We start from the raw sequence: 21,774 nt of genomic DNA, 5'->3' as shown, positions 1-21,774 counted from the left end.
GTGCTTTCATCCAGGGGGAATAATTTTGGGAGTTGGAGGCACACAACTTATTAACCCCCCCACCACCACCTTTTTCTTGTTCCCTTTTAGGATGGGAAGCCACTTCCTGGCCTGATCCAGGACCACATGGTTTCTGGGGTCAGCATGACACTGCGGGGCTGCTTTTTCACCAGGGAGCAGTACATGGAGCTGGTATACCGAGGGCTGACAGACAAAAAAGGGAGAATTAAAACCTTTCCTCCAGCCATTATGAGGCCACAGCCATTGTGGACAGGAAAGCAGGTAGTTTATCATTTACAGGCTTAAAGAATGCTGGTGGTTTTAAAGTAAGCAGAATGCTAATAATAAACCAGTGCTGCTAAGGGTGCTTGAAAGGCCAAATCCTATTAACATCATGTAGGTTTTGGTGTGTGTTTCTGAGCTGTAAAACCCAACAGACAGCTTTTCTTTTTTAAATTTTAGTATATCTTAAGTATTGGAAAAAATCTTTGCTGTTTTATATTTCTGAGTAATTACATATCTCAGCTCACTGTTCCTTCAGAGGGTAGAGTAGCAGGAGGATATTCCTGCCTTGTGAGACTTCCAAGCTTTTAAAACTTTGCTGTCAGTGGAAAGAATACATGCAGGGTGTTGCTTTTCTCATTCATGCCAGATTTTTTGATGTTGAGAAGTGATTATACAAAAAAAAAAATAATTCCTGCCCCTCATCCTGCTTCTTTATAGGTTGTTTCCACATTGTTAATAAACATCATTCCAGACAACCATGCTCCACTGAACTTGACTGGGAAAGCAAAAATTGGTGGGAAAGCCTGGGTAAAGGGACCTGCAAAAGGATATCTGAATCTTGATTCAATGTGTGAATCTCAGGTATGCAACAGCTCTGGGGGTTGGGCTGGGCTGTGTTCTATTAAAATTGTGTGTACAGTAAAGGAATGGGAAGGGAGCAAGGCAGATGACACAGTTAGAAGCAGATATTTGGCAACAGTTACTGCCAGAAGTGGCTGATTGAAGGATAGGCCTGGGATAGTGGTTTTGTTAGACCATTTATCTTCGTTGTCAGACTTTTTAGGTGGGAAAATGCATGTGGTGTTAGAAGTTTCATTTCTGCTACAAATTCTGAAAGTACATATAATCTGACCACATTTAACCATTCACCAACATGCAAGCTTTTTAGACCTATACCAATTTTCACAGAGATTACACAGAAAAATGTGTTGAGTCATAGCGCAATTAAAATTTCTGTTTTCCTGATTCAAAGCTGTGTTTTATTTTTCAGGTTATCATCAGAGATGGGGAATTACTGTGTGGAGTCCTGGACAAAGCTCACTTTGGCAGCTCAGCCTATGGGCTGGTGCACTGCTGCTATGAGATCTATGGGGGTGAAACCAGTGGGAAGGTGCTGACGTGTCTGGGGCGCCTCTTCACTGCTTACCTGCAGCTCTACAGGGGCTTCACCATGGGTGAGTGCCTGCAGCACCTCCTGAGGCCTAATCCACACATGTTGGGCATCATGCATGCTAATTCTGTGAATGAAATTCTGCAAAACTGCCCTGGAGTCAGATAGCTGCCTGCCAGCCTTTTTTGATCTTGTTTTTTTGGTTTTTTTTTGGTGCATACCTGGCCTTCTAAGCATAAAGAGTCTTGAGTATGTCCAACCATTTCTCTTTTCTGTCCTGCCTAGCCAAAGTGTACACAGTTAATATGTCCTGTGCTGAAATTTTGTTTAGATCAAAACCTCGTGTTTTGCTTCTCTGAAAAGTAATAATTGCTTAGAAAGCAGAACAGCTGACAAAAGAAGATGAAAGAACTTCAGGGGCTTGGTGATCAAGCCTTGCACATCACATTTTATGGTAAAACCTTTGGTAAATGAGTTTGTAAAGCTTTTATTACAGGTTTTTAAACTTATATAAGAGTTATGGAGACACAGTCAACTATTAGCAGTAGTGAGGGACCAACACAGGGATATCTTTTGGAGTGAGGATGTGACTGATGAACTCACAGGACTCTCAGAGCCAGGGTGCAAAAGTTAGATAGGAAAAGATAACAAGCCTGAGAGCACTGGGCAGTTAAAACATCAGAAGAGAAGTGAGACTGGAGCAGGAGTTTGGGATTTGGTGTTTTGACACAGCCATTTTAGTGACTGTTTCAGTGTCTGTGGCAGGAATCCTCACAAACAGCTCACAGGAGTTCAGGTTCCAGTGTTTAATCTGTTCCCTGGTCCTGTCATCTCAAGGATCTGTATTTTTAATTTATCTGTTCTTAAAAAGCTAAGAAATGCCAGATTGTGAAAAGTTCAACTAATAGGAAATTTGATGTGGATGGAAGGAAAAAAGCAGTTTGATGTGGGTGGTCCATAAAGCATTAGTTTTAGATTTTTTAGAGACTGTTGGAAGTTAAGACTCCTTAAATTAGGGAGCTGATTTTGCACTCTTACTGCTTAGTTTATGTTGCTCTTTTACTTTTTTTCTTTTATGGCTTAGAACTTCTCCATCCAAAAGCTACTCAGATTTTTTTCTTCTTGTCAAACTGCAGGCCCTGGCTCTGACCATCATTATAACTTTGGCTGTGACTTTCTTTCCCAGCTCTTCACTCAAAATCCCTGACACCAAATGTGGTTCCTTCCTTGATTTTTTTTTTAGACCAGTGTGTTCTGTCTCTCCTCTTTAACAGGGATTGAAGATATTTTGGTTAAACGTGATGCAGACCACAAAAGAAAAAAAATCATTGAAAGGTCAAGGCAGAGTGGTATTGAAGTAAGTCTGTTTTGCAGATTTATTTTTTCTTCCATAATGCAAAATTTCTGAAATACTGCTTTGTTCAATCATGCCTGCTTAACACCTGAAAATTCCTGTATTTTACTTTCAGGCTGTTAGAGCTGCTCTTAATTTGCCAGAAACAGCATCATGTGAGGAGGTGCAAGGGAAGTGGCAGGATGCCCATCTCTGCAAAGACCAGAGGGATTTTAACATGGTTGATATGAAATTCAAGGAGGAAGTGAACAATTATAACAATGAAGTCAACAAGGTTGGCATTGAGGCATACTAACCATTTTTAACTTGCTTATTAAGTTAATTAATGTGGATGGGAAGTGCCTGACTCTTCTGGAGGCTGAGGCTTTCCATCTGTCCCCAGCCTGGGGCTCCACATGCTGCCTCTCCTCCTCAGCCTTGTCCTCCCTGAGTGAGAAGACAAATTGAAATTATAAATAGGAATGTTTGTCATTGCTCATTGTTTCACTTTGTTAAAGCCTTCCACAGGAATTTCTTGGGTTTATTGTTTTGTGAATAATGTTTGGTTTTGTTCCCTTCACTCCCTCCCTCCCAACTCTGTAGGTTTGCATGCCCCTTGGTCTCCACAGGAGCTTTCCAGAGAACAATTTGCAGTTGATGGTACAGTCAGGAGCCAAAGGATCCACTGTGAACACAATGCAGGTAATGCAATAACCAGAAAAGGCTTAGCAGCTCCGTGTGCTGATGTGGTGTGTCCTAGAACAGAACTGTTGGGAAGCTCTGGTGGGGATATCTGATACCAGGGCAAGGTTTTCATTCTGGACTTTGGCATGGAAAAATGCTACAAGAATGTAATAAAGACCTCAGTGGGTGATGGAAGAGAGTCAGTGTTTATTATAGCCTATTTTTGAATCACTCCTCAATGCATGAGGGTTTATTGAAATAGCAGAACTGCTTTTGAGAAGGAATGTTGCAGTTTATACAAACAAACCTACTATAGGAGAAATATCTTCTCCTGGCCTCTGTTGGAGACTGACCCTCTCCTTCAGCTTCTGAATAGGACCAACAATCTTTGTTTTTGCTAGAATTGGAAGGATACATTATCATTTTACCATTTGCAAAAGAGACACCAAGCTAGAAACACTCTATAAAAATGCCATCTAAAATGGAGAGAATGACCACAGCTCAAAAGGGAGAGCATTTTGGGTTGAGGTTTTTGTTCTGTTTTTAGTACAGTGCTGAGAGGTGGTGATGGTAATTAGGGACCTAAAAAATATCTACAGCATTTTTAGTTTCATATTTTTGTATTAAAATAAATATACAGAATGAGGTATTGAGGTAATGTTGAGGATGAGTCAGGGTACTGCAATAATTTTTAAAAAACCAGGTGAGATCTCCGTGCCTTTTCTGTCCCTCAGTAGCTGGAATATTCCATGAACAATTCCACATTGAGCTACAGAGCATGTTACTGAACATTTGACCTTTTTTTACTGTATTTTTCAAGAAAAATCACTAAGCCTATGTGAACAAAAAGCTGGATGGAAAAGTGATGTTTCCTTTTTTCCTGCCCACATTTAGATTTCCTGTTTGCTGGGCCAGATTGAGCTGGAAGGCCGAAGACCCCCACTGATGGCATCTGGCAAATCACTGCCATGTTTCCAGCCTTATGACTTTTCCCCTAGCTCAGGAGGATTTGTGACTGGCAGATTTCTCACTGGGATCAAACCTTCTGTAAGTTTAAGGCTGCTTGTGTTGATACTGAAGTTTATTTGAGTCTTGGTATTTTAATAAAGGGCATCTGCAATTATAGATAAATGGACTTTGCTCACCCTGGTTTCATATGAAGCTTTTGAGGAAGAACATAAATTGCCAGTGTTGATGCACTTCTTAGCAGAATGCTGATGGTGTTGTGCTTGTGTTTAGGAATTCTTCTTTCACTGCATGGCTGGCAGGGAAGGTCTTGTGGATACAGCTGTCAAAACCAGCCGTTCTGGGTACCTGCAAAGGTGAGAGGCCTGCTTCAGAATTGGAGCCTTTGAAAGCTCCTTTTGTTGGTTGTTGGTTTTTCTCTTTTTTTTCTGAGAAAGTTCTGTAGACTCTAAGTGCCTGCATTGCTTAGATTAACTTCACTGTGTTTGATTTCTACAAAATAGTCTGAATGCTGTTTGTTGTAAGTACAATTTTCTAGGGATCTAGATCAACTGGAACACTATCATTTCAACAGCAGCAGCTTCTCCTTTTGCAGAAATCTTTTTTTTCTGGCACAAATACAGATAGGTGTAAAGTTCCAGGCAGCTCTAGTTTTTCTTGGCCACACTGAGTGGCTCTTGTCTTTAGTCAAGCAACACCTTCAGCATATATAGAAGAAAATGGAACTTTTTAATTGTGTCAGAGGGTAGTGAGGAGTTCTGAAGGAGGGATAACCTTTTCTTCCAGAAAACTGTTAAAGCATGACAGCAGAAATGGAGAGTAATTTACTGTTTCATTTTAAGTCAGATCAGTCCAAGGAGGCTGGAGGGAGCAGCATGCTGAAAGCTTTACAAATCTAGCATTTCACGTGAGTGTTGTGTCTGTAGGATTTTGGCTTCCAGAATTCCTGACCAGCCCTTGAGTACACTTAAGGTGTTGATGAAAACAGTGGGTTTTGTGTTAGAGTTGTATAATTCTTGCTGCTTTGTAGCCTCTTAACAGCATTTTTTTTGTATTTTGTTTTTTTTCCCATTTTTTCCCCTCTGGAATAGGTGTATCATAAAACATTTGGAAGGCCTGGTGGTTCAGTATGACCTGACTGTACGAGACAGTGATGGCAGCGTGGTGCAGTTTCTGTATGGAGAAGATGGGCTTGATATCCCTAAAACTCAGTTCTTACAGCCTGAGCAGTTTCCTTTCATTGCAGAAAACTATGAGGTACAACACCTAAATCTTTAGTATTTATGAGGGGTGAAGGGGAGACTGAAACACGTGGTTAACATCTGGCACATCTGTCAGGGATCCAGTGGCAGCACTTGTTTGTCTCAGTTACTTTCAGACTAATGTACAATTTTATTTGCCATTGTATTCAAAGTATGGAAGCAATCTGAAGTCTGCAGCTTGATTTCAGCATCTCAATTTCAGCAGAGCACCAAGCACTGTCTGTTCTAACTCTGCACTTGAATTCAACAAAGATGACTTCACTTTTCAGTCTGTCAAGTTTGATTCACTTTTACCAGTATCACCACTGGTGATTAACTTTTACCAGTGTTACTGCTTATTATAGAGTGGTGATAATAACATAAAGTTGTAAGGGTTTTGTCTCAGTTGGGTTGAAAAACGAATTTGAAAATTACTTTATAGCAATGACCTTCTCAGTTTGCTTTGCCTTTTCTGGTACAGTGAGGACAGAGAGAAGAATAATCATACAAATTTCTTTCTTACAGGTAATCCAGAAGAGAAACCATCTGGATGAGGCTTTAGCAAGGATGGAGTCTCACCAAGCTAACCAGCAGTTCAAAGCCATCAAAAAGTGGCGAGCCAGACACCAAAACTCTGTGCAAAGAGAAGGAGGCTTTCTGTTGTTTTCCCAAAAGAAATTGGCAGGTTTGAAAGCACAGCTTCCAGGAGGTGAAATAAAGAATGGAAGAGATCCTGCTACTTTACAGGTAACACAGAGGCAGCTGAACTGACCAAACCCTTCAAAAGAAGTTACAGAATTCAGTGTCTTTTGTTTAATTGCTCTGTGAATCCCAAAGTGTTTCACAGTCTAACTAAAATTGCCTTTTAAAGGAATCTTGTCAACTATGTGGGTGATAAGCTGAGATTTATTAAAGTCTGTGGGCCCTAGTGCTAGGGAAGAGGCTAAAAACTGAGATAAATGTGTTGTTAGGTCATGTTTGTGAATGGTTTGGAGGAGTTGTTTCTGTTTAATGGTGGGTTATTTGGTTTTTTCATGTACACACAGTAAATCTCTCTTACATGGACAGCTGTCTGCTAGCTGGATGAGAGCCTGTTTGAATACCAAAGATCGGAGAGCTGAGCCAGCCCTGCCTAGTTTTTCCAAAAATATTCCTGTTTAAGCCTCTTGTCCATCACAGCACTGGTCTCTATGACATGGCTTCTAATGAGGATGGTGTGTGGACACAGAATTCAGACAGGTCCTGCTTCACAGCCTTGCTGTCACAAGGAATTTATCCTGGTGGGACTTGGGCAGTTAGCATGAAACTCCAGTTGAAGGTGTTGAGAGATAACTGTGTGAGCTTGTCTGCAAAAGCTGTTTTTCCTGATCAAAGGTTTATTCATTGAGCTGTGCTGAATTTGTGTTGCTCTTGACACTTTTTGATAGCAACTCCTGGTTTTTGATTTCACTCCCAGTTAAAATAATTCTTTGAGGCATTATTTCACTGCTTTAGCTACTGTGGAATAGTTACGTAAGTTGGGATATTTTTAAGCATGTAAAGAATCTTGAAATAAATTGACTTCAGAAGTGTTAAATATCAGGAAAAGGAGCACACCATATTTGCAGCTGAGCTGTTTGCTGTGTGTGTACACCCCTACACTCTGCACAGTTTCTCCTTTCCTCCTTCACTGCTGCTTGATTGCTTGTGGATAAAGCAGCCAGCCTAAAAACCTCCTCTCATTTCCAGTTGTTGAAGATGTGGTATGAGCTTGATGAGAAGAAGCAGAGGAAGTACCTGAAGAAGACAAATAAGTGTCCTGACCCAAGCCTGGGGGTTTGGCGCCCAGACACTTATTTTGCATCAGTTTCAGAAACGTTTGAGAAGGGAGTTGAAGGCTATATCAGTAAATGGGAATCTGAGAACAGCCGGAGCTACATGCACACAGCACTTTCCTCTGCTAGGTAAAAACCTCTCAGTGTCTTCTTTGCACTGAGCCAAAACCCAAAATACCTTTCTGCAGCAAATTGGCTAAAACTGAAGAGTCTTTACCAAGCCTTGTTTCTGTTGTGGCCACTGTGAAGCCAAGCACTGGGTTTCAAAATGGTTCTTGAAAGCCAAACGTGCTTAGTGTGCAATGGAGAGGCTCTGGTTATCTGTTCCTTCCAAACCTGAATTTTCCATGCTGCTGAGGGCTTTAGCAAAGCCTCTCTGGAACCACAGCCATGTAGTACTGTCCCCATGCATATAAAATAATACTTTATAGTGATCTTGAAAAACAAAGTATGCTCTTGATGCACCTTGGAGTTAATAGCAAGGCTGTTAGCAAGTGCAAGTGGGAGTAAATGGACTCTCTTTTGACATTCTGGGAATTGGCAGCAGAACTAAAATACAATTTGGCCAAGGCCCCAGTTCTGTGTTAATGGGCTGTGTTTGTCAGATCAGATGGGGATAGACAGTTTTACAATTTCTGGAGCGTATTTATCTGTAAGCTACCAGGAGAAATTGTCTCAAAGCTGTGACTTCATTGAACTGAGCAATGATTCATTCTTTTCTGTGTTTATTATTTTGTATGTTGAGCTACACCTCTCCTTTCCTGTCTCCAGGTTAAAGGATCTGTTGTATTTAAAGTGGCAGCGTTCTCTCTGTGACCCGGGAGAGGCTGTGGGGCTTCTTGCTGCTCAGAGCATTGGGGAACCCTCAACACAGATGACTCTGAACACCTTTCACTTTGCTGGCAGAGGTGAAATGAATGTCACACTGGGTATTCCAAGGTGAGAAAGCTGTGTCCTCAATGGGCCCTTTATTTTAGGCACAATTGTGCTAGGTACACTAGCAGGTGAATATTGAGGGTGCACAGTCCTTCAGTGCCCTTGTAAATTTTCCCTGCTCTGAATATTTTAATGTTTTACAATTTTCCAGTTATTTTGGTTCATTTTCCAGATACTAAAGATCTGTGAAGGCCCCTTACTCTAATCTGATGTACAGCAAATATCAGTTTATTTGGAATAGTGTGGGTCCTGACCTGGCCTCATGTGGCAGTGTGGGGTGCCTTAGGTGGGAGGGGATTGTGTTGCTTCAGAGAAGCACAGGAGGGGAAGAACACACAAGGAATCATCCCTCATGCATCTGTAGGAAACAGATCTCATTAGTCCTTCTGTTCTTGGAACAATTTATTATTATCTCTTCTCATAACTGGGGGAATCAGAACAGAGAAAAGGAGCGGTGCAGTGTGACCACAGCTCTGGGTGCACATGGCTTTGGTGGAGCTGCCAGTTGCTGCATTCTGCCTAAGGAAATAACCTAGATAATTACTTGATTTGCATAGTGCTTTTATGGCTTAATTGGAATGATTATTCTTTGTTTAAAGGTTGAGGGAAATACTGATGGTGGCCAGCTCAAACATTAAAACACCAATGATGAGTGTTCCTGTGCTCAATACCAAGAAAGCTCTCAAAAAGGTGAAACACCTTAAGAAACTGCTCACAAGAGTGTGCTTGGCTGAGGTGAGATTTCTTTTCAGTGCATCCTTTGAAAGTTAGCAAAACAAACTCTCCTCTTTGAGCTCATCAGTAGTTTGCTATGTCAGAGTCTTTGGCTTTTTCTCAAACACATTTTCCTCTGTCTGTAGAATTGGAGGGATTCTGTTTTGTCTTTGAGACAGGCTCATCTGGCTGTGATTGACATAGAGCTCAGATAGATACCTTTCTGTCTGTCCCCCATCCCTTCCTATCTCACACAAATTGCTGTGCTCAGTAGAAGCAGAACATGTGTCTCTGTGGAGATTGATTACACTGGAATGTGTTCTGTGTTCTTCCTTCCTGGCACTGCTCTCCTCCATGCCCTCCTCCTATTCTTCCACCTCTTGTGAGTTGAAAGCAGCCAAAATCGGGTTAAGACTTAGCTGTGTGCTGGAATGCAGTCCTGCTCTGTGAGCATGGTCAGTAAAATGAACCTGTAGGCCTCCTGAGAAGGGTAATCTCTTGTGAGGGAATTGGGTGGGGATTGAGGCTTTTCCAGTATTGTCTGAGTTAATTGTTGGGAAGACAAAAAGTGCAGTAGGGTACATTCCCTTTGCCCAGGAGCCTCCAGAAAAGTTTGCCAGTTGGCCTTGTGTAATTCTGGTTTCCTGTGAAAAGCAGAACTGCAGGAAACAAATGAAATGTCTTCATCAAAGGAGTAACATTCCTACTTGGGAATGTTTTGTAGGTCTTGGAGAGAGTGGACATTGAGGAGTCCCTGCATGTGAAGCACAAGCTGAACAAGCATCGCCTCTACAAAATCAGATTCCATTTCTTGCCCCATGAATATTACCGGGAGGAGAAGTGTGTGAAGCCCAGGCAGATCTTGCACTTCATGGAAACAAGGTGAGTTTGCTTTTAAATACTTTAATATTTGCTTTTCTTTTGCTTTTTTATGGGTTTTGCATGTGGTTGATTACAGCTGGTGTGGCTTTTAGAGCAACAGTTCCAGCAGAGTTGCAGAAAAAATTTACACAGTTGCTTTTATGTCTTGAATAAAATTGGCAGTTTTATTATTCAAGTTCAGTAATGAATCCTCTCTTCTGAAGGTCAATTTGATGTGCAGATTTTATATCCAGATGAGTGTATAATTTTATGCTTTGGATGCACAGCTACATCTGTGACAGTAACAGAGCTCATACCAACCTTTTGATTCCTAAATGAATGAGAAAGGGTTGAGAAAAATTATTTGCATTATCCTAGAAGTGCTTTTATCCAGCAGGGAATAATGTCCTGTTATGAATTATGTTAACCAAAATAAATAAATTTTTTGATAACTTCACATTTTCTGTGGCACTGCTGAGCTTTGACATTCTGAGTTGCTTCTCTGTCAGGTTCTTTAAAGTTCTTCTGGAAGCAATTAAAAGGAAGACAACAAAGATGGCATCTTTTAATGAGGTCAGCACTCGGAAAACAACTCGGAAGGATTTAGATGATGACCAAGACAAGGTACAAAAACATCACCTGACAAACACCTCACTTCTTTCACTGCTGTTGAGCACCAGAATTGGAAAAGTGTAGCATCTTTCAGTGCACACCAAATCTGTGAATACTAAATTACTACTGAAATACTTCGTGCATAAACTGTCTTTGTGTTCTCATAAAATTGACAAGGAAATTGAAGTTTTTGTGTATTAATTCCTGATTTGCTTAAGACGGTACTCTGAAAATGCCTGCTCATTTTAGCTTCTTTGGGACAAAAACACATCACTCTTCTTGCTCCCAGATCAGTCCTGTTGGAGCAGTGGTTGTCAAAACTTCAGGGAAGCTCCTGTGTTCATAGGAATGCTTTTGCATGTTCCTTCACTCCTCTCCCATCAAGGAATGTCAGAGCAGAGTGACAGCTTATCCATCTTGTAGATGTTTATCTTTTTAAATGTTGAAGTTATCAGGAATATGAGTTCATTTCTTTATAGTAGTGGACACACAGAAATTATTTTTTCTGTAAGGGCAGAATAATGAACAAGAGATTGTCAAGTTCCAGATGTGTGGCTGAAGCCTTTTGATGCTGTTGGTACTGACTAGCAGTCAGCCTGATCATCTGTTATGGATTTTTAGACACTGAACAGTCTGGAAGCTGTAGCAGAGGAGGAAGAGAACATTGTTGATGCAGAAGCTGATGAAGGGGATGGTGATGCTACAGAAACAAAACGGAGGAAGAACCAGGAGGAGGAGGTAATGGCTTTATAGGTGCTCAGCACTGCTCTTTAGTTCCCTGTTTCTTCTGTGTTTGACTTGGGAAGGAAAACCTCCATTGAAACAAAATGCTGAAAAAAACCCAAACCCCACTTGAAAGGGAAATAGAGGTTTTCTCCTTCTTTGGGCTGAAGAGTTTTCATTTGGCTCTTTCCTGAAGTTTTATTCTTCAGGCATTTGGGTGGATGTGTCTGGCAGTCAGGCTGTGCTGAAGTTCACCTTAATTTTATCTTTTGCTAATTTCATGCTATTCATTGTTTTTAACACTTTGCTGTGGTTCTTAATAAATGGTCTCCCTGCATGTTTCTCTGTGTTCAGTACTTCATAATTAGCTCTTAAAAGATGGAGTGCTGTAATTTCAGCAAGAGGGTGGGGTAATTGAAAATGTGAGGGAATCCCATCATCAGTTGGATTATGGGAAGAAATTGGACTTTCTCAGTGAGAGCAAACTAAATTCTACAAACTAAAAACTACAGTCTCAACATCCTGTAGCATCCTGGACTGTGCTGAGAAATAACGGTAAGGTTATAAAGAAATAAAGACTGAACCTAATCTGTTGTATTATTTTCTTTACAACAAAATTGCATTTTCTTTGTGCTGTAGGGGCAAGATCCTTGCAACTCAGCAGTGAAGAACATTCCAGAATTGGAGTGTTCCTCGTGTGCTGTGTCTCTGTACAGGTTCTGGCTCAGATAAACACAGAGTTATTTCTTTGCAGGTTGATTATGAGAGCGAAGAAGAGAACGGGGAAGAAAACGTTAATGAGAATCCAGAAGATGAAGAGGCTGAATCTGAACAAGAAGAAGGGACTCCTGGTGCTGAAGAGGATCAGAACAGAGCAGAGGGTGAAGATTCTCAGCATCTTTCCTTTGTGTCTCAGACTAAAAAAGGGAAAGATCAACTGCTTAAGTCAGCAGAGGTGCGAGTGAGCGCTGTTGTGGAGAGCCACCCATCCATACAGGATTACACCTTTGACACTGAGAGTGAGCTTTGGTGTGAGGTAAGCTGCAACATCTCTGGGTGCTTGCACAGTGGTAGCTCCCATAACTAATGCCTCTTTTCAGTGCAGTGCTGCTGTTCTGTCTCAGCAATCCCATGTGAATACAGAAAGCAGCACTACAAATGTATTTTTTGATGGCATTTTTAGTAATTTCTCATTTTCAGAACACCTCATGGAACTTTTTCTAAAACCAATTTTTTGACAGGTTTATTGTTTTAATCTTTTAGTATATGATGGTCTGCTGTGGGGGTGTTCACAGGGGTCTTAGGGTGAGGGAAGAGACGAGCCTTCTCATGCTTCAGAAGGCTTGATTTATTATTTTATGGTATATATTATATTAAAACTATACTAAAAGAATAGAAGAAAGGATTTCATCAGAAGGCTAAGCTAAGAATAGAAAAAGAAATAATGATAACAAAGGTTTGTGACTGACTGAGACAGTCTGGACAGCTGGGCTGTGATTGGCCATTAATTAGAAACAACCACATGAGACCAATCACAGATGCACCTGTTGCATTCCACAGCAGCAGATAATCAATGTTTACATTTTGTTCCTGAGGCCTCTTGGCTTCTCAGGAGGAAAAATCCTAAGGAAAGGATTTTTCATAAAAAATGTCTGTGGCAGTCTGCTGTGTAGCCCTTGCTGAATAAAAGTGATGGCTGAACTGTTGATAAAAATGTAAACATCTTAACTGCATATACCTGACAGAAGAGATAAACAAAAAAAAATTGCTGTCCTTGTAAGTTGAGACCTCAAAAGCAATGTGGATGAACAGCCCTGGGATGGGGAGTTCACATTGCCATCACTCCCCTCTAATGCCAGTCAGACATTTATGTTCCTTCACACACAGCAAGGGTAATTCCACGTGTATTACAGGGACCTGATGAAGGTCTCCATGGTGAGAGAAGGACGAGAATCTTGTTTCTTGATCAGAAGGCTGGATTTATTGATATATGATATATAATACATTATAACTATACTAAATAGAATAAAGAGAGAAGTTGCAGAGGCTGCTAAGCTAAGAATAGAAAGAAAGAATCTATAACAAAGTTGTGTCCAGGGACTCTGTCCCCAGCTTGCTCCTGTGATTGGCCTTTAATTATAAACATGGAACATGAACCAATCACAGGTGCATCCTATTGCACTCCACAGCAGCTGATAACAATTGTTTACATTCTCTTTCTGGGGGCCCTTAGCTTCCCAGAAAATGCAGAAATCTGAAAGAAAGGATTTCTGTGAAAAAATGTCTGCGACACACGTGTCAGCATTTTGCCTGAAGAGTGCTGGTTGTTGAGCCTGCTGTTCAAGCCCCCTTACCTGTGCTGTTTCCCACCAGGTTTCCCTGGCCCTGCCCCTGACCAAGGTGTACTTTGACGTGTCCTCGCTGCTGGCGGCGCTGGCGCGCAGCACGGTGATCCACGAGGTGAAGGGCATCGCCCGCTGCCTGCTCAACGAGAGCACCAGCAAGGAGGGACAGAGGGAAGCTGTTCTCCAGACAGAAGGGATCAACCTGGCAGAGCTCTTCAAATACTCTGATGTGTGTAATCTGTTTCTAATCCCAGCTGCAGTGCTGTTTTGTGTCTGGGGGAGATGGTGGATGTCATTTCAGTTTCTCAGGGGTGATGTGGAGCCTTTCAGCTCCTGAACTGTCTTCCTCCTCCTTTTTATCCCCAGATGTATTCAGTGGAGCCTTTTCTCAAGGGCAGCTTGCAAATCAGTGTTTGTGCAGCAGCCAGGGCCTAATGACAGATGATTTCACACCATTCTTCTCTCTGGTCTCTCTCTAAATGTTACTTGAGGGAGTTCTTCATCTCAATGAATTGCAGTGCTTGGAGATGAATAGTTCTGTTATCCCATCTAGGCCATAGCTCTCCAAATACAGGATTGTTTTAATCTGCATCTTCTCTTTTGCTAATAGTTCTGGCTGTCTGAGCCACACTGGGCATTGCATTGTGTTGTTTGGAAGACTTTTTCTGTTTCACAAAACACTTGTTTTCTGTTAAGTCTTCTTTTGGAAGACTTTAACTTGTTTAACTTGTTTTCTGGTGTGATTTGTTAGCTTGCTTTTTGTGATTTCAGTTAATTTTCTCCTGTGGTGAATTTTGACTCCAGTGCTCCTATTCATCTATTTAATGCTGCTTAACACAAATGCTCAGAATCATTTTTCTCTGTGTTTGACAGCTAGGCTGCTGCCTAGTTATTCTGTAACTGTTGGTGCTGCTTAAGCTCATGAAAAACGTAGGAAAAAATCTGTCTTAGTTTAAGTTAGTTAGAAATACAGAGCAACTGTTGTCCTAACTTGTGTCTCTGTTTTTTCTGCTTTCAGATTTTGGACCTGAACAGACTTTACTGCAATGATATCCATTCCATGGCTAAGAATTATGGAATTGAATCAGCCCTGAGGGTGATTATAAAGGAAATAAAAGATGTATTTGCTGTATATGGTAGGATTTCTTTGTATTTTTATAGTCTTTAATAACATTAAGATAGGAAAATGCAGCCACATGCTTTCAGCTATGGTTTTGCATGATCTTTTCATTTATGTGCTTATTTTTAGGTTGCAGGTTTTCATAGTTTTAATTATTTTAGAGTCTTCTGTGAAGACCTTGCTGGTTAATTATTAATTTTCTTTTAACCAGTAGGAAATAGGTGAGGTTGAATTTATTCCCCTTTCACAGAGTTTTTCCATTCTGGTACATTTTTTGCAAGCTGCAAGTTTCAGACCAATTAATTATAAATGTCTGAGGAAGCCAACTGTTAGACTTGTGCAGTGGCCCTGAGAAGAGGCTCAACCTTGCCTCACTTTGCCTTCTCAATGATGGGAGCCCAGGCTCCTGAGTCTTTATATCTTTGCTAAAACAGCTGCACTGCATTGTCTGAATGTTCTTCTCTCAGATGATTCAGAGAGCCCAGCCTGGGGAGCCTGCATGGTTTCACAGGCACTCACTGTGAAATAAACCATTGAAAATAGGGGAGATTAATACAGTGGGAATTTTAGCAAGCAGTTATAGCAAACAGATTTGCCAGCTGGCAGCCCAGAATGGCCTGACCTTCAAGTTGTTCAAGAACTGCTCAGTAAATGTTGACAGAGCTGTTAATGACCCCCATTACACTGAGTCCACACGTGTTAGTTAGGAATAAATGCATTTTTTTAGCCTGAACAGGGATTTCTGTGAATGCCTGATGTCATGCACAGAGGACATCAGAGTCTTTGTGACTCTGGGGTCCAGCTAATCCAGGGCACCAGGTGAGAGGCAGGAGCTCTGTCCCTCCTGATGGATGTGTGAGCTCTGTCCCTGATGGATGTGTGAGCTCTGTCCCTCCTGATGGATGTGTGAGCTCTGTCCCTGATGGATGTGTGAGCTCTGTCCCTGATGGATGTGTGAGCTCTGTCCCTCCTGTTGGATGTGTGAGCTCTGTCCCTCCTGATGGATGTGTGAGCTCTGTCCCTGATGGATGTGTGAGCTCTGTCCCTCCCTGATGGATGTGTGAGCTCTGTCCCTGATGGATGTGTGAGCTCTGTCCCTCCTGTTGGATGTGTGAGCTCTGTCCCTCCTGATGGATGTGTGAGCTCTGTCCCTGATGGATGTGTGAGCTCTGTCCCTCCTGATGGATGTGTGAGCTCTGTCCCTGATGGGTGTGTGAGCTCTGTCCCTCCTGTTGGATGTGTGAGCTCTGTCCCTGTTGGATGTGTGAGCTCTGTCCCTCCTGATGGATGTGTGAGCTCTGTCCCTCCTGATGGATGTGTGAGCTCTGTCCCTGATGGGTGTGTGAGCTCTGTCCCTCCTGTTGGATGTGTGAGCTCTGTCCCTGATGGATGTGTGAGCTCTGTCCCTCCTGATGGATGTGTGAGCTCTGTCCCTGATGGGTGTGTGAGCTCTGTCCCTCCTGTTGGATGTGTGAGCTCTGTCCCTGATGGATGTGTGAGCTCTGTCCCTGATGGATGTGTGAGCTCTGTCCCTCCTGTTGGATGTGTGAGCTCTGTCCCTCCTGATGGATGTGTGAGCTCTGTCCCTGTTGGATGTGTGAGCTCTGTCCCTCCTGATGGATGTGTGAGCTCTGTCCCTGATGGATGTGTGAGCTCTGTCCCTCCTGATGGGTGTGTGAGCTCTGTCCCTCCAGGTGGATGTGTGAGCTCTGTCCCTCCTGATGGATGTGTGAGCTCTGTCCCTGATGGATGTGTGAGCTCTGTCCCTCCTGAGGGATGGAGGGATGGATGGATGGATGGATGGATGGATGGATGGATGTGTGAGCTCTGTCCCTGATAGATGTGTGAGCTCTGTCCCTCCTGATGGATGTGTGAGCTCTGTCCCTCAGTGATGGATGTGTGAGCTCTGTCCCTGATGGATGTGTGAGCTCTGTCCCTCCTGAGGGATGGAGGGATGGATGGATGGATGGATGGATGTGTGAACTCTGTCCCTCCTGATGGATGTGTGAGCTCTGTCCCTCAGTGATGGATGGATGGATGGATGGATGGATGGATGGATGGATGGATGGATGTGCGAGCTCTGTCCCCCCCTGATGGATGGATGGATGTGTGATCTCCTTCTGTGCAAACAAGGATGGTGCAGACATTTGCTGATTTCATGTAGGGAAACTCTGCTGCCTTACAGCACTCCTGACATTGCATTTCCCATTCTTTTCATTGAGTTTGGAGAGATCCTGGTTTGTATTAGAGTGAGTCTGCCTCTCCTGGATGTTTGAGGGGAGCAGTTAAAGCAGGGACACACTGAAGAATGTTAATAGAGATGTTCTCCAAGCTGCCTGGATTCAAAGGCTTTATTCTAGACCTGATTTGTTTAAAAAGCCCCACAGATTCAGCCCTTGAATGCTCTGCTGATTGGTCTTTGTTGTGTTTTAAGGAATTGTGGTAGACCCTCGGCACCTTTCACTTGTGGCAGACTACATGTGTTTTGAAGGAATTTACAAACCACTGAATCGCATTGGAATTCAGTCCAACTCCTCCCCTCTGCAGCAGATGACATTTGAAACCAGCTACAAATTCTTGAAGGATGCAACAATGATGGGTAAATGCTTTAGTTTGAATCTCTTGCTGCAGCATTTCACATATGCTTGGTTTCTGACATAACTTTCCAATATTTTGAGTGATGCATAATTGTATTAGAAAATATGCCAAAGGCAGATATTTAAAATAAGCCTTTGCCTGGGAAAATGTTCCAGATGTTTTTAGTAAAATTCTCTCAGCTTAAATAAAACCAGCTCCCACATGGAATCTGTGGGGTCTGTGACTCCTTTCTTTAAGAATTAGCTGGGCATTTTTACAACAAACCTTAAGGTTGTTAAGATTTGTTATAGCTAAGCTTTATAACAGGCTACTAAATCTGTCTTTTTCTGTCTCTAGTATTAAAATTGTCTTCTCTGCTTTGTTTTTCTGCCCTTGTTATAACTTCCATGTCTTTTCCAGCCTTGTTATTCAGCATTTTATTTTGAGAAAAGAACTGGCTGTTACTCTGATTTAGCAGTTTATCTTTGCTTTTTCCCCTCAAACACAGACAAAGAGTCAGGCTCATTTGTCTAATAGTAGGTTTCTGGTGCCATTTGAGATTCCTAAGAATCTCAATGAAAGAATCTCAATTCTGCCCTCAGTTGCCTCTCTGCAAGGTGTAGAGATCACAGGGCTGTCTGGATCATTTAGGATGTTTGGAGCAGCATTAGCCATCTACATTTAAGGCCTTCTATCAAAAAACCTCATGCTTTAAATCTGTCATTTGACAGCTTTTGTGATCTCAGCCTTTGGATACAATTACATCTCCCTTTTGCAAATAAACTTGGTTTCTGTCACTTGCCAGTCAGATGCTGCTGTGCTGTGTCCTAACAGAAATGGGGACAGCTCTCAACATGATCCCTTCAGCTCCTGTCCTCAACTGCCTTGCACTGACATCAGAAATACTTCTGTCACTGAATTCCTTTCTGCTCATGCTGTTTTATGGCTTTTCTGGGAAGAAAGATTGGGTTTTGATTAATAGCATTGGTTATGAGTGACTTAATTAATCTGAAAATTGTGAAGGAAAAGTGTAAATCCAGGGTGAGATTAAAGAGAAGAGGATGTTTCTCACTCAGTGTCACCCTCTGGATTTTTGTTGTATCACATAGTGACTTGGAAATTAAATCAGATGAGTTTTTTGCCAAGTGGAATGTAATGTATGGATAATATTATGTATAAATACATTCAGTGCATGCTGACAGAAGGGCAGGGTGGCTTGGCAGGAGCTGCACTGATTACAAGCAGAGGAAGTTAATGATTTCCCCACGCTGGAAATCAGTCATGATGGGGATTGCAGCAGCCTGGATCTAATTTGCTGTAATGTAACTGATAACTTGATTGTACAGTTCAGGAGGCACTGAGAGGGTGCCTGGGGCTGGAGCCCTGAGCAGTGGGAAGGAAAGGAGCCCTGGAGCCCTGAGCAGTGGGAAGCAGGAGGAAGGAAAGGGGCCCTGAGCAGTAGGAGGAAGAGGAGGAGGTTTGTGAGGACTGCACAGCTGAGGAGAGGAGGAGGTTTGTGAGGACTGCACAGCTGAGGAGAGGAGGAGGAGGTTGTGAGGACTGCACAGCTGAGGTGAGCAGGGCTGTTGGAGCACACGCTGCTCAGCAGCTCCTTGTGCAGGGAGCAAACTGCATCAGCAGAGATGCCCTGGGCTGTTTGCTCACAGAATGTCTCTTTGTTCACATCACATGAGCCAACAGGGCAGCACCACTGTCCTGTTTAACCACCTAAAAAAGGGGCTTTTTTTTTTCCTTCAGCTGTTTAATTATCCAGCTGTGGCTGAGATCAGAGCAGTGAGCACATGCCATACACAGTGCTGTGCGTGCTCCTGCCCCCACCCTCTGCATGATGCAAAGCTCAGTACATTTTGCTCAGTGGAAGAAAGATAACCAAGCTTAGCAGAAGTTTAACAATTTTATTTCCAATTTCCTGCTGTGCTAATGATAAACTTGCAGCTTGCTGTAGTTAGGATGAATAAAAAATAGCCTGAATGCTTACAAAAACAGTGGAAGTAAAACAATCCCAGCCAGACATGTCATCTGGAGTGCTTCCAAATTTCTGTGACACTGTTTCGCTACAGTGAGTAACCACAAAATCAGAGGAATCCATGGAATGTCTCTCCAGTGAAAAGTTCTCTTCATATCTAGCCAGAGGGATTTAAAATACACATCAAAGGGATTCGTGCTAACAAAGGAAAAAGGCAGCAGTGACAAGGGATTCTTTCTGGTTTTGCCTCACATGTATTTTTTAGTGACCTATTTAGCCACCAGGATGTGTTCACTGGAAGGTCAAATCTGTGTTCTCTTAGAATTCAGACTGTTTTGTCTTTCCGTGTGGAATCAGGAGGTTTTAGTAAATGTGTAATGTTTTTAGTAATGTGTGGCCCAATTATTTGCTGGGACCAAAGATGGGGATGAGATAATAGTTGTTGTAGGAGGGTTAGAAAGAGTTGTGGCCTCTGAACTCCCAGAAATCCCAACTCAGCGTGAACAGCAGGTGGCAGAACCTTTCTGAACCTGGGGGTGCTTCTTGCACATGAACCAAAACGATTTCTTTCCAGCACTGACCTTGGAGAAGCCTTGGGAAGCTCCTGAGAGGATTTTGTCTGGATTGTGTTGCAGGTGCCCACGATGAGCTGCGCTCCCCCTCGGCCTGCCTGGTGGTTGGGAAGGTTGTCAAAGGAGGGACTGGCTTGTTTGACCTCAAGCAGCCCCTGACATAGAGCTCTGCTGGGAGCTTCAGCATCTGCCTGAAATGCTCATCATGAGAACTGCATGTGCTGTGTCTCCAGATGCCTTCCCTGTGCCAACAGGTTTATTTATCTGGATACCCAATGAGCCTTATCTATTTAATGAGCATTTTGATCCAAAGAAACACTTATTTACAGTTCATCAATGTAAAAAATGAGGTTGTTCACGTTGAAAAGAATAAAGTGCAGGAGTCAGTCTGGGTGTCAGGCTGTGCAGCTGTTCTGGCAGCAGAAGTGAAAGCAGAATCTGTTTGTGCTGTCTGACTTGTGCGGGGCAGAATCCCATCAGGGTGGGCAGTGCCAGTGGCCATTGGTCGTTACCATGACAGATTTCCAGCGCTGGAAATGACATTGCAGACTGGCAGGTGGAGCTGGGCACTGCTGTGCTGAGCCTCAGCACTGCATTGGAGCACTGTGCTCGAGGCATTTCCTCTCCTTTTGCTGCCCTGGGGTGCACTGACATGAGCTTGTTTCAACTTCAGAGGATGCATTTTCCTATTCTGCTGCTTCATTTGTTAAGAAGAATGTGTCTGTGACACAGTTCCTAAATTTCTTTTAGCTGAAGAGTGGAATTCAGAGTTTTCACAGTTTTTCCAATGCTCTTTTAACTTCTTTGGGTAGAATAGATCTCACACAGTGAGAGATTTGATTTTTGCTAAAGATTTATTCCTTAAATGCCAACATGAGCTGCTGTAGGAGTGACCATGCGAAAGACTCGTGTAAGAATCACCAAAACAGAGATTGTAAACTATTTTTGCCTAAATATTCTGTATCAAAGAGGATATTTAATAAAAGAAATTGCAAAGAAATATTCTGAATGCCATATTATGTGGCTGTGTTACCAAGGGGAGTTCACTTTTGATTCTGCTGTTAAAATCACGTGGCCCAGGGCTGTTTGCCACTCCTCAGAAATCAGACTCATTTATATATTCCATTTGAATCAGGATGCACTGCACACAAGTAGCTGAAGCTCTCTGGAGTTTGCTCACTGCCATCTGGACACGTTTTCTAGCAGATCTCAGTGCCTGGTTGTTGTCACTGGTACCTGTGCACCAGTGGCAGTGCCAGAGCGGAGCAAAGCCACTTCCAGGGGGCTGCACTGCAGGGATCAGATCAGACAGTGGGCCGTGCTGGTTTGGGGTTGTGAAAGAGCCTCTGTGCAGTCCCTGGGCTGGCTCTGCTGCGCCTCAGCCCCTCGGAGCTGTCACATGCCCTGCAGCAGCACTGAAGCTTAACAAATGCATTAACCCAGCAGGTGTCCGGTTTCACTTGGCAATCCCTGTGAAAGATTTCCTTGTGTCTTTCTCCAGTCTTAGCACCTGCTTGGTGGTTGTCAAAAACATCATTCAGCAAAGAATCAGGAGAGATTTCAGTTGGGTACAGTTTAGCAAAGAGATGGGAAAGAACAAACATTGTACAAAAAGGCTTTTACTTCCAGGTTACATCTGTACTGGTACAGGCTGTTTGTTGAGGGATCCACAAAACATGTTCAGGGTCCTGCAGTGAAGAGAATCTCTGCCACATTTCCTATCTGGAGATGTGGCATCCCCTGGTGCTCAGAACAGTTTGATCTAAATAACTAAATCACTAAATAACTAAACCACTCCATTCAAATGAAGTGGTCACTCAGTGCTGCTCCCAGTAACACTGATGGTTCTTTAGCTAGAGCCACTTGGAAAATGGGCTCAGGCTGTGGCAGGAT

The 21,774-nt window shown here is 42.7% G+C and overlaps 1 protein-coding gene across 1 annotated transcript in view; it reads left to right on the top strand.

The window, feature by feature from the left end:
• POLR1A (RNA polymerase I subunit A) overlaps positions 1-20,881 on the top strand; it is a 36,164-nt gene extending 15,283 nt beyond the window's left edge. The window contains exons 14-34 of the mRNA XM_054293276.1: positions 91-282; positions 724-867; positions 1,277-1,460; positions 2,671-2,753; positions 2,866-3,024; positions 3,333-3,431; positions 4,308-4,460; positions 4,653-4,735; positions 5,471-5,636; positions 6,146-6,367; positions 7,349-7,563; positions 8,206-8,373; positions 8,970-9,105; positions 9,809-9,966; positions 10,455-10,569; positions 11,179-11,295; positions 12,035-12,316; positions 13,654-13,854; positions 14,644-14,761; positions 17,180-17,344; positions 19,945-20,881. Coding sequence (XP_054149251.1) covers positions 91-282; positions 724-867; positions 1,277-1,460; positions 2,671-2,753; positions 2,866-3,024; positions 3,333-3,431; positions 4,308-4,460; positions 4,653-4,735; positions 5,471-5,636; positions 6,146-6,367; positions 7,349-7,563; positions 8,206-8,373; positions 8,970-9,105; positions 9,809-9,966; positions 10,455-10,569; positions 11,179-11,295; positions 12,035-12,316; positions 13,654-13,854; positions 14,644-14,761; positions 17,180-17,344; positions 19,945-20,045 — 3,261 coding nt within the window. The 3' untranslated portion in view covers positions 20,046-20,881. The remainder of the gene's footprint in view (positions 1-90; positions 283-723; positions 868-1,276; positions 1,461-2,670; positions 2,754-2,865; positions 3,025-3,332; positions 3,432-4,307; positions 4,461-4,652; positions 4,736-5,470; positions 5,637-6,145; positions 6,368-7,348; positions 7,564-8,205; positions 8,374-8,969; positions 9,106-9,808; positions 9,967-10,454; positions 10,570-11,178; positions 11,296-12,034; positions 12,317-13,653; positions 13,855-14,643; positions 14,762-17,179; positions 17,345-19,944) is intronic.
• Positions 20,882-21,774: the final 893 nt, after the last annotated feature.

This window comes from Melozone crissalis, unplaced genomic scaffold, assembly GCF_028551555.1.
Source record: "Melozone crissalis strain CALT ecotype California unplaced genomic scaffold, PUWL_Pcris_2 ptg000132l_1, whole genome shotgun sequence".
NCBI classification, from domain to species: Eukaryota; Metazoa; Chordata; class Aves; order Passeriformes; family Passerellidae; genus Melozone; species Melozone crissalis.
The sequence above is the reverse complement of the archived record's forward strand: the minus strand, read 5'-3'. Positions and strand labels throughout refer to the sequence as shown.